The sequence below is a fragment of the Bidens hawaiensis genome, unplaced genomic scaffold, assembly GCF_021521415.1.
Source record: "Bidens hawaiensis isolate Kalapana, Puna unplaced genomic scaffold, B.hawaiensis_p1.1 tig00003506_1, whole genome shotgun sequence".
Taxonomy (NCBI): domain Eukaryota; kingdom Viridiplantae; phylum Streptophyta; class Magnoliopsida; order Asterales; family Asteraceae; genus Bidens; species Bidens hawaiensis.
In genome coordinates this window covers 1,672,223-1,684,496 of record NW_027491197.1, presented here as the reverse complement: position 1 = coordinate 1,684,496, position 12,274 = coordinate 1,672,223, and the positions used below count along the sequence as shown (strand labels likewise).

Here is a 12,274-nt window from a genome sequence, read left to right as displayed (position 1 = left end):
GTCACGATGTTTAGTTGGCCGGTAAAGCCCGAATGTTGGTATAATCCGAGCGTTGAAACTCAGGTGTTGGTAAAACCCGTGCATTGGTAAAACTTAAGTGCTATGGCGTCGAGTCGACACACATTCTGTTAGTATCAGTTATGTTTCTTACGTCATCGGAACTAAAAAAAATATATAAAAATTGAGGTGGACCAGCGAAGTGGTATTTGTCAGTAAAACTCGGCTTTGGTATAGCCAGAGCGTTAGGACAGTGACTCCGCGGGAATTCGGTTGGTCTCCGTTACGCTCGATACGATACCATAACTAAAACGATATAAAACAACAACATTGGAAAAACCCCATCGTTAATATTAAAATTCAGTTAGTTTTCATAATTGTTGAGGCCACCAAAGAAATGAACATAAGTTCACATACGGAAAAAAAAGGCTAATGAAACTAAAGAGGAAAGTGCCTGTTAAAGCCACTAATGACATGAAATGTTTAAGCAAAGAAATGGATTCGAACTTGCATTACTTGGAAACTAAACACAAACAAACAGCCAACTCACCACCAAGACCTCATGTTTGTTAATGTCAAAAACAACAGAAATCTGAAAAAGCAAGCTGTGTTGTGGCGCCAAACTTTCTTTTTATACTATATAGATGATTAAATCCTCCAAGCAAAGCTCACAATAACATTCTAAAGTTATAAATTGAAGCATCACAAACCACCAAACATGCCACTATTAGACATTTAAGCTTTTTGATATTTATATCAAGTCGGCAACATTCATGGGCATTTCATCAATCTGGGTACTGTAATACTGCTCTCTGTCTCTTAGAATTTTTATATCATCAGTTTTCACAAAATTTATAGCTACACCCTGCAACAAAGCATTTCAAAACAACATTTAAAGCTTAAAAAGTCCTATAAATTATTTTCATATAAGTAAATGACTAAGTGTGTGTGCGTGTGTGCGCGTGCACGCGTATGTGTTCTTATTTACCTTTCATCCAAAACGACCAGATCGACCGATACGATGAATGTAAAGCTCTCGGTTATTTGGGAGGTCATAATTAATTACCAGAGAAACCTGAAACAAAGCATTGAAGAACATATTAGATGATACGAAAATAAAATTTAAACAGATCTCTCTCTTGAAATGAGATAATAACGAAAGGGTGTTGACTTGCCTGTTGAACATCCAATCCCCTGGCCCATACATCTGTGGTAATCAAGACACGAGTAACACCAGATCGAAACTCTTCCATTATTGCATCTCGTTCCTTTTGAGGCATGTCTCCATGCATTGCTGAGACAGTAAAGCTGTTCTCACGCATTTTCTCGGTTAACCAATCCACCTATGCACAGTACAAAGTGAGACAAAGTTAAGTTTTAATCGCAGGTAATATTGACAACAAAATGCACATAATATATAAAATAAGAGAAATAGACCAAACGATTAATTACCTTTCGCTTTGTGTTACAGAAAATTACAGCCTGGGTGATTGTAAGAGTATCATATAGATCACAGAGAGTATCAAACTTCCAATTTTCTCTTTCAACTGCAACAAAGAACTGCTTTATTCCCTGCCATAGTAAACTAGATTAATTAAAATAAAATGATATTGGCAGACAGAGATCAAAATAATACTTATCAAAGCAACATATGCTGTACCTCAAGGGTCAGTTCATCACGTTTTACAAGGATTCTAACAGGATCGGTCATGAATTTGCTGGTCATCTCCAATATTTCATTAGGAAGTGTAGCAGACACCAAACAAACCTGCAACAGTGATATATGTTACTACACGGCTCTCTTCTATTTATTCGTTTTCTCACTTTGAACCTAATTGCTAAATACTATACCCTTAACATGTTAGGGGTATTCAGGGTCAGGAGATAAGAATGATAATGTATAATGGTCAGTTTGCTGTTATGCAATAAAACCATTACCCACTCTTATCCCTCTTTCTCTCTCTTCATTCTGTCTCACGCGGTTTCACCACAGGCATATATATAATAAACTTCTATACTAGAACACTACACACACGTGGTGTGTGTGCGCGCACAGGTTTACTTGTATGCCATATGATATATAGTGATAGTAAACACATAAGAAAAACATCAAGATACATAAGGGTAGGATCAGGCAAAAAAAGATTTTTGTAATAATAATAGGATGGAATTAGAGTCACATATATCCCAACAATATCTCTCTCGTCCCCTCAGCTTTCTTTATATATCTCTTCCCCATCATGCAACATGTTACTTCTATATTTTTATCATAATTTCAATTTTTTTACAATAACCAACCCCTATACACACAAGGTATTGTTCTCACCAAAATAGATGGTTCTCACATGATCTTAACTCTCCATCAATATATACACACACACACACACACACATTATACATGCATGTTGATGTATATTAGTTATAATACTTGCAATTGCCAAACTAATTAGAACTTTAAACTATATATATGTAGGTATGCGTGGTGTTGTTGTAATTAATCAGGTTGTTCCCCTATGAAATGATGGTCAAATGAGACAGATTCAAGAATGGACGTGCAAGGGGCTGTGAAGCCCGAACTGAGTCAGGACTGTTTTAGTAATTTTGTTAATTAGTTAAGTCGGTGGCTTTTTAGCTTTAGTTAAATAGTTAAGTTAATTAACTGGTTTTTTTTAACTGTTTTGAGTTTATCTAAAGGGATCAAGAAAAAAACATAGGAATGTCAGGTTTATCTTTCAGTGTTTGAATCAATTCTACTTGCTAGAAAATTGAGTCTAATTGGGTTTGGTCTAGGTGGATTATTTGTAATTGGTGTTGGGATCAGCCATTTAAATAACCCACCTAGAAGAAGCCTAATCAGACTTAACTTCCTAATTACTAGAATTTATTCATAGAATAAACCTAACTACCCTATGTTTATCCATGGCCCATTTAGATAAACTCAAAACAATGGAAAAAAAAACAAACTAATTAACTTAACAAACTAGTTAAACACTAAACAGCCCTTGACTTAATTAATAAGCTAAATTGACAACAGTCCTGACCCAGTTCGAACATCACATCCCTTGCAAACCCATTCTTAAAAACGACCCAACTGACAGTTATTTCACATATGAAGTTGCGAACAACCCGATTAATTCCAACGGCACACACACATACATAGGGGTGGGATTCAATACAAATAAAATTAACATACTAAATATACAAATAACTAGAGTATTTACAGTTTTGAACTAGAGTAATTATGTTATAAAAGTATTTACAGTTTTGAACTAGAGAGAGAAAAAGTTAAGATGTGAGAACACTATCACAAAAATGTTTCTTTCATAATTTTAACCATTGTTTTTCTATAATTAGAAACTTTCTGGGAAAAAAAAGCTATTCATCCACCTAACATCCATGTGACGTTGACGAAATCTTTAGTGAAGGTTCACATAACCTTTAAAGTATATTTTTTTTCTTTACAAATCAACCACCATGACCCCTTGGGTTTGTTACAACCTGCATATTGCAAGAGGACAAAAGACTAGAAGATGAAAACAACTTTAAAGGGCTTGTTTTCACCAGAAGAAGCTGTTCTCACAAAAAACCAGCCTTACATATCTTATACACACGTATATATAGCATGTGCTTATATAAACCAGGCAACATAAATGCAAAGGTAATGCTAAAAAAACACATGTTTCATATGTCTTTCCCATTCCCATCCCACTCCTCCTTTTGAACTAAGTGCCTCCCCCCCCCCCCAAATATCACATAGAACATAAGTAATGATGCATTCATGCCATGCAACAGCTTCCATCATTTCCTATAAACATGACTACTTCTAGAAACTGAAAAGAGAAAGAAATGCAGATCACCTGAAGCTCTGGTGGAAGGTATCGATAAACATCATAAATTTGATCCTTAAAGCCTCGACTCAACATTTCATCAGATTCGTCCTATTGAAATATAAGAGCACATACATTATTTAACAGATTACATCAAAACCTAAAGTTGTAGAATTTAGAGGTACAAGTACGAATACTGGTTTTAGAAGTCAAAGAAGAAATACAAAACGCACAAGAATTAGTAATTTAATGGCTCTAGTTCTCAATGTTCTTCTCTTAATCATGTCACAGACTCTTCCGGGGGTTCCAGAAACAACATGAACTCCATTTTCTAACTTTCTAATGTCCTCCCCGACGCTTTTTCCACCAATGCATGCATGGGCTTGTATGCTGATGAAATCACCAATGGCCAGTATTTGCTTCTCTGTTTGAGCTGCAAGCTCTCTTGTAGGTGATAAAATCAAAGCTTGAACCCTGTAGATAGCAAATTGATTAACACAACTATAAAAACAAAGAAGAACAAGTAATCACATTTGTCAGTAAAGTGCTAACATCATTTAGCCATTCAAAACTAAGCACGTCATAATTAAACAAATCTTAGATAAAATAAAACTCATAAGTCAGTGTCAAAGAAAGTAGAATAAGTGGTTTAGAGCAGTGTTGTCAAAATCGGTTCTAGGCGCCAATTTATCACCGATTATTTGCTAATCGCTGGGCTGCAGATTAGATCTCAACTAACCAGGGCCCCTAAAATCAGTAATCGGTCAAAATCACTCAGTATTGATCGATATCGTTCAAATTTCGGTCACAATCTTTGATGTATTTGAATAATTATACTTATTAATCCAAACCGATTAATAAGTTTGAAAAATATATATAAAATTTTGTATAATTTTGTGTGTGTATCAATTGCTTCATATTGGAAGAAAATATTAGGCAATGTGTAATGGGGCGGCAATCCGTGTGATTTAGGGCGCCAAAGAAGAGGAACCCCCCCCCCCCCAACCTCCCCCTCGATAAGAAGAGCAACATGGAGCGCGACGGGTTTTTGCCGCTGGGTGTGTTTTGGGATTAATATTATTATATTATATGTGTGCGTAATATATATATATATATACACTATATAACATACCACTAATGGGCAAATTAAGACGCTTATTTTAAGTAATTTACAACATTTAATGCATGAGGTACAACATTAACTAGGGGCAAAAATGTCATTGTTACATTAAATCTCATGTGTATTTGATATTTCTTCAAAATAATTACAATTTTCATCCCTTAAAGTTACAATATTGGTCCTTAATCTATTACTTATATATTATTTTATTTTCACTTTTAACCCAACTACCTCCACGATTTTTAGTCATAACTTTTTCATACGTTAATATTTTTTTAAAATAAATGGCATCATAAAAACAAGCATTTTATTATCTTTAATTTGAGTATTATATAGCTATAGTTTTCGAAGTAAAAAAAACAATTTATGCAAAAAGTGTATGCGGTTCGGTATTGATGGTTTTAAGTTAAAACTATGAACCAACTTTACAAGTTTTGTTTTGTCGTCAAAAACCGAAACTGAATTGTTTAAAATTAAAACCCAATAAAGCCGAACCATTACCAAAGATTAGGTTCCGATATAGTTTGTACTTCAATAATAAATTGAGTTTAAAATAAGAATTATTAATTTGCATATACCTTCACTTCAAACTTACGTTACTTAAGAGAATCATAATATCAACAAAGATAATTTTGGTCACATAAGTGTTAAACCGTATTACAATAATGCAAAATTAACCTTAAAACCAAACTGATGAACGGTCACACAGTTTCAAACAGAATAATGAAAACACGTAAATTTGTTACATGATTACCAAAGTATGTGTTTCCGGCTGCATCGCGCGAGCACCCTTCTAGTATATATATATATATAGGGGCTACAAAACCATTACACCCCTAAAACAAAAATACCCCCTTTGCTGACTAGGCGTCACATGGCACTTATCCCCCCACTACACATAGCCTTATTGCTTGGTTGTAACAGATGACTACTCATGTCTTACTTTATCTAATCGTTTGTTATAACGTATCTAGCACTTTTATCGCTGCTATTCCGTGTCAATCGTAATTACGATAATTTCTAATGTTTTCTGTTTCATATTAGGGTGTGTGTGTGTGTAAGTTTGAGAATTACATCTAAAATCCCAATCCGATTACTCGCTAGTCTTTAAACCCTAAAACACAAAGCTAGGGTTTCATTTCAAATTAATAGAATAAAATAAAATACATAATTGAATAACAAAAACATACTCTCTGGAGGAGGTGTCAACAATCTGGCAAACAGTAAGCGCAATCATGGAGGTTTTACCGGTACCGGACTGAGCCTGAGCGATGACGTCACGGCCTTCAATGATTGGGCGTACGGCTCTCTGTTGGATTGCGGAAGGTTTCTCGAAGCCGTGCTGGTAGATTCCACGGAGTAAGTCGTCCTTGATTCCCATCTGGTCGAATGCCATGATTGGCTCCACGCCTTGTGACGTCTCGAACACCAGCTTCTCGTCGTCCACCATCGTGTTCCGCCGGGATTATTGACGTTCCCGCCATCGGACGGAGATTGGTTAGGGTTCCGGTTTGAAACAAGTGAAGCCTCCAGCGAGCTTTAGGTTGTGTGTTGGGTTTGTTTTATTACGAGGGTAGGATTGCCATTTTGCCCCACCAAAATCTCTATAACGACAAAATGGCAAAACGAGTCCTTTATGTTTACACGTTTTTTCCCTTTAGCAAACTTAATGACAAAGAATATCCTTTAAATTTCAAATCCCTATCACGTTACGTCCTTTCTCATTAACGGAGTTAATTTTCTTGTTAAATCTGGTCATGTGCTTTGCACATGAGGGTAATTTGGTCATTTTTATCTATTATTAAAAAAACTGTTAGTCTCTTCACCCTTTTCTGCCACCCACCTCCCCACTATCACCGGTATCCGTTACCCATCGCCACCATCACACCAGACCGCCATCGAATCTCCGCAACCTTCAATTAACCACTGTTTACCACCACCAATCAGGTACCAGCCTCACCTCCACCATGAACCTTCAGACTTTGAATGGAAATAACCAACACCCTTTACTCTATACGCCACTAAGGTTAGCGTAATGATGATTTCAATATAATTTAATATTATATTCAAGGCTTAAGCCTTAAATCGAGGTTATACTCGATACGTCGATAAAAGAAAATAAAAGAAAACATAACAAAGAAACGAATGAAAATATGATTGTGAATATTGTTGAATACGTATATATGTGTGCAAGTATATATGTAAATATTCTTTGTTATGAAATATTATTTAATGAATAATGAGTATTCTTAAATAATAAAAGAAAATGATTACGTTTCTTGGAGAAGAAGAAACGTCGGGTTTTTAATATAAACTAAAGGTTTATAATTTACTTTTAAACTAAATGTTTTCAAGTAAATAAGAATTGAACTAAAGGTTCAATCGAGGATTGAAATATAAGACTAAAGGTCTTAAGCCGGATCGTGTATCCGACTAACAAATATTTATACTCGTACTATAGGTGCGAGATAAAGAAAGGGAAAGACCCTTGGACGGTGAGTGAAGCCGATCCTAAAGAGACAAGGTGAATACGCACACAAACTTTTAAACTTGTTTTCAAATGAGTCAACTTGTTATATGAAATTGTTTACAAGGAACTATGTGTTCCTAAAACCGTTATAACTATGGGTATGAACCTAGCCCTCAGGCTGTGGTATACGTATGTATGGATCCTTACATAGGTGGTACTATGTGATGTATGGGCATGATCGCACCACCCTTGGTCGTAGGACGCTCTCCTGTAGGGAGTACGACCTTATGTGTATATTTACGGGTACTTAACTAAGTCAAACGCTGCGGTGTTTGCTGAGGTGACCTAGTATAAAGACTCTAGTTTATAATGTGTTATTTGACTTTATTATTTCTAAGCCACGTTGGGCCGAGGCAGGCGTAGTCTCAAGGGGTAATAAAGTAAAAGAAGTTATTTTGCGTCAGCGTGTTCACCAGCATTCGTTGCTGACGTATTTTCTTACGTTTTGCAGGTGAACAAGTTTAGCGCTTGGAGTATCGAAGTGCTATTTGTATTTATATCCAATGGCTCGGATTTCTTTTGTAAAACTTAACATTATGGTGGTTTGTAAGTTATAAACACATAAATATTTTGTTAACTTAAACGGGTGTTTTATAATCCCGTCGTTTGATTGTAAATATTAACGTTACACTTTCGATCCTTAAAGTTTTATAACTCTTCCGCAAATTACGTAACTCTGATTTATTTACAATTACGATACCAACTTATGGGTCAAGCTCCTAGGCCGAGATTGGGGGTGTGACAGGTTGGTATCAGAGCCAGGTTCTTAGCGAATTGGGTATCATAAAACAATACCCAAGCTTCGATCCAAGTATAGGAAATAATTGATTATGTGTTTTAGGGATAAGATAGGCTGGTAACCTTTCTTTCCCACTCTACATTCTAAACCACCCATAATATTAGATGTCGTTCAAAGCTTATATGGAGAATTATGTACGCAAGGCAAAAGAGGCCGGAATTGCCGAACCTTACCCCAAAGACAACATGAGTGACGGGTATTATGAAGCCTATTTCAACCAAGATGTGGAACATGACCTTACCAAACCCGTGTACTACCCCGGAAGTTGACACTACCCGATAGACGTTCCCGAAAGTCCACCAAAACAAAGGATGGAGCCACCAAAACACTCAAGCTATCATCCACCAACAATGCCGATGTATCAACCTTCCGAAGTACCGACATACCACCCATCGGAGATCCCAACATACCAACCCTCGGAGATACCACAAGGTTACCCAACTGGATACCTACCGAATCCTCACCCGTCCTATGCATTCCTATCCAATAGACCAATAAAGGAGGAACCGAGATCCCCATCTTCCGACTGGATGCAATGTCACTCCGATCCATGCCGATGGTTTACTGGAAGCTCTACTTTTAATGAAGTCAACTCTCAACCCAACAATGGTGAAGGGCCATCCCGAAAGCCGAATATGAGAATAATGATGCCTTTTGAAACTTTCCAGATGTCCTCACTAAACATTGAGACAAACCCAACCCATGGAGGAAGAGGAACCCGAAGAAGAGGAGGATCCCGATGAAGACCCCGAGGAAGAGGATGAACCCGAGGAAGAAATTGAGGAAGAACCGGAAGAAGAGCATCCTGATAACCCTAATGAGATGACAAGCCCAATAGAAGGATCACTCACTTCCTAAAACACAATCTATGGTTCTGTGGGCTCATATGCCCAATATCTTGAGAAATTAAGGATCCGAACTTCGTCAAGCTTCCCACCATTCCAAGGAGAAATTCCATCAATCCAAGAGCAAGCCGACGAGATCCGAGAGCAGAACCAAGCTGCCAAGACCTACCTTTACCTTTCATCCGATATGGACTATGTTCCGTATCCAGAACCGAGGAATCACTATGAGATGGTGACACTGGGTTACCGCGACCCACCTCCACAGTATGGATACCCCAACGTAGTTCCGCAATCGTATGAAGAGCATTTGGATTGTGCCATACATGAAACCGACGATTGGAGGAAGAAGGTAGACGAAGAAGAAAAGAAAAAAAAAGAAGATTGGAGAAACACTCCTTCGTAAATGTGACAAACTAACAAAGGTTGTGAAGAAGTTCTTGAAAAACTGAAGATGGTGGAATACGATGTGAAGATTATGTGTAAAATAGTCCTGAATGTTATGTGTATAAATAAAGAACTTCTGAAACGTTCTTATGTAATGATAGGACAAGATATATATATATATATCGTTGGAACGATATATATATGTATGTGTAATGTATATATATATCCTCGTGATATATATATCAATGTGTAATAAATAAACGTGTGTTTAATAGAAGAAATGTTGTTAAAATTTCAGACTAAACTGAAAAAGAAAAAGAAAATGTCTGAACAAAGCAACAATGAGAACGCTCGTAAAGAAAAAGAAATAAAAGATAAGGGGAAAGGCCCTGAAAACGAGCGAGAGGAAGAAATTCCCAAAAAATACATGAACAAAATTCAAAAGATGATTAAAGATGCTGTTAGGGAAGAATCCGTGTTTAGATCTCAATCTCGACAATCTAGACATTCCCGAACTGTTAACCCTTCTGTTCATCCTTCTAAATCCGTTAAATCTCGTCCTAAACCATCCCGTGCTGAAGAGAGCGATCATGGGTTTAATGCCGATGAAGGTGTTAGGCAAAAGTTTAAAGTGAGTGGGTGTACGTTCAAAGATTTCAAATACTATGGACCGAAAGAGTTCCATGGTGACAAAGGAGCCATCATGACTGTGAGATGGCTTGAGGAGATGGAGACTATTGTCATCACAAGCAAGTTTTCCGAGGAGGAGAAGATTCAATATTCGACGCTTACTTTCAAAGGAGAAGCGCACGAGTGGTGGAATGCGTTGCTGATGAGTAAGGGAAGAGACCAGATGTATGGTTTGACATGGGCTGTGTTTAAGGCCATGGTGATGGCGAAGTTTTGTCCAATGCACGAAACCAACCAAGTCCAAACTAAGTTCCTTAATCATAAGGTCGTTGGGACAAATCTTCGCGAGTACAACACAAAGTTCCTTGAGTATTGTCGACTTGTTCCCCAGCTGGTTAATCCTGAGTCCAGCAAATTCACACGTTATATTTGGGGACTACCACGGGAAATCCGCGACATGGTGAGGTCTCATTTTCCTCAAACCGCTGACTCTGCGATGGAGTTGGCTGGTTATTTAATGGGTGGCATGGTCCGCAATAAGGAAGAGGACAAGAAAGTGACACCAACAACTGCTCAAGGAAAGACTGGAGGAGGTTCCAACTTTAGAAGCAAGGGCGTAAACCGAAACAACTCTACGCCATGCAAGACTTGTAGGAGATACTACAAAGGCCGATGCAAATTTGCCCCGTCTCCTAAAGTCTTTGAGTCATGTAATCGTACAAGACATGATGCTGCTAATTGTTGGAAGAAGAAGATGACTTGCTTCAACTGCAAGGAGATGGGCCATTTGAGTTTTGAGTTCCCAAAGAACAAACCCGCTGCTGGTGGTGCGGGTGGAAGTGGCAAAGACAAGAAAGGAAACGCTCGAGTCTTCGTACTCGACACAAAAAGGGCCGCTGACATGCCGGAAACCATAACCGGTACGTTTCTAGTCAACGACACCTATGCTAGAGTTTTGTTTGATTCGGGTGCGAATTTAAGTTTTATAGATTATAGTTTATGTAGTCTATTAAACGAACCATTAACTAAATTAGATAAAACTCTAAGCGTCGAGACTGCTAGTGGCAAAATAGTTAAAATCTCCGAAGCTCTTGAAAACGGAAAAATCCTTTTAGCTGGTTATATTTTGCCTATTTGTTTGTTACCTATGAGTTTGGCTGGTTTTGATATTGTACTTGGTATGGATTGGTTAACCGATAACCAAGCTCGTATCATCTGCAATAGCAAAACCGTAGAACTTCAAGCCCCCGATAAGAAAACGATTCGAAATGAAGGGGACAAAGACGCTGGCCAAGTTAACATAATTTCTATGATTAGGGCTAACAAATGTTTGAATCAAGGATGCCTCGCATTCATGGCCTACGTCACTGAAGAATCAAAGCCAAAAGAAATCAAAGACGTATCTATCGTTTCTGACTTTTCTGACGTCTTTCCTGATGAACTTCCTGGAATCCCTCCCGATCGTGAAGTAGAGTTTAGGATCGATCTCATTCCTGGTACTGCTCCGATCGCCAAAGCCCTGTATCGCTTAGCGCCGACCGAAATGAAGGAGTTAAAGAAACAACTCGACGAGCTACTTGAGAAGGGTCTCATTGACCGAGTTCGTCGCCTTGGGGAGCGCCAATTCTATTCGTCAAGAAGAAGGACGGATCCATGCGAATGTGTATTGATTATCATGCGTTGAACAAAGTCACAATCAAAAACCGATATCCACTCCCTCGTATCGATGATCTTTTCGACCAACTTCAAGGTGCAAGCTATTTTTCAAAAATCGATCTTCGTTCCGGCTATCACCAACTCAAAATCCAATCCGAAGACATTCCAAAGATCGCGTTTCGAACAAGGTATGGACATTATGAGTTCACGGTTATGCCGTTTGGATTTACTAACGCTCCGGCCGCGTTCATGGACATGATGAACCGTATTTGTAAGCCGTACTTGGATAAATTTGTTATCGTATTCATCGATGACATACTTATTTATCCTAAGTCCAAGGCTGATCATGAAATCCATCTTCGAACTTTGATTGAAATTCTTAGAACCGAGAAGTTGTACGCAAAGTTCTCAAAATGCGAGTTCTGGTTGCACGAGGTGCAATTTCTTGGTCACATCATCAACGTCAACGGTATTCAAGTGGACCCC

At 37.9% G+C, this 12,274-nt stretch overlaps 1 protein-coding gene across 1 annotated transcript; it reads right to left on the bottom strand.

Annotated features, from left to right (window-relative positions):
* Positions 1-697: 697 nt before the first annotated feature.
* LOC143623582 (eukaryotic initiation factor 4A-3-like) lies at positions 698-6,403 on the bottom strand. The gene is made up of 8 exons (XM_077094452.1): positions 6,135-6,403; positions 4,058-4,298; positions 3,855-3,935; positions 1,658-1,765; positions 1,450-1,569; positions 1,173-1,340; positions 986-1,072; positions 698-862 (listed from the first exon to the last, which is right to left on the bottom strand). The coding sequence occupies exons 1-7, from the start codon at positions 6,392-6,394 to the stop codon at positions 989-991; spliced, it is 1,062 nt and encodes a 353-aa protein (XP_076950567.1). The 5' UTR covers positions 6,395-6,403; the 3' UTR covers positions 698-862; positions 986-988.
* Between the last annotated feature and the right edge of the window lie 5,871 nt (positions 6,404-12,274).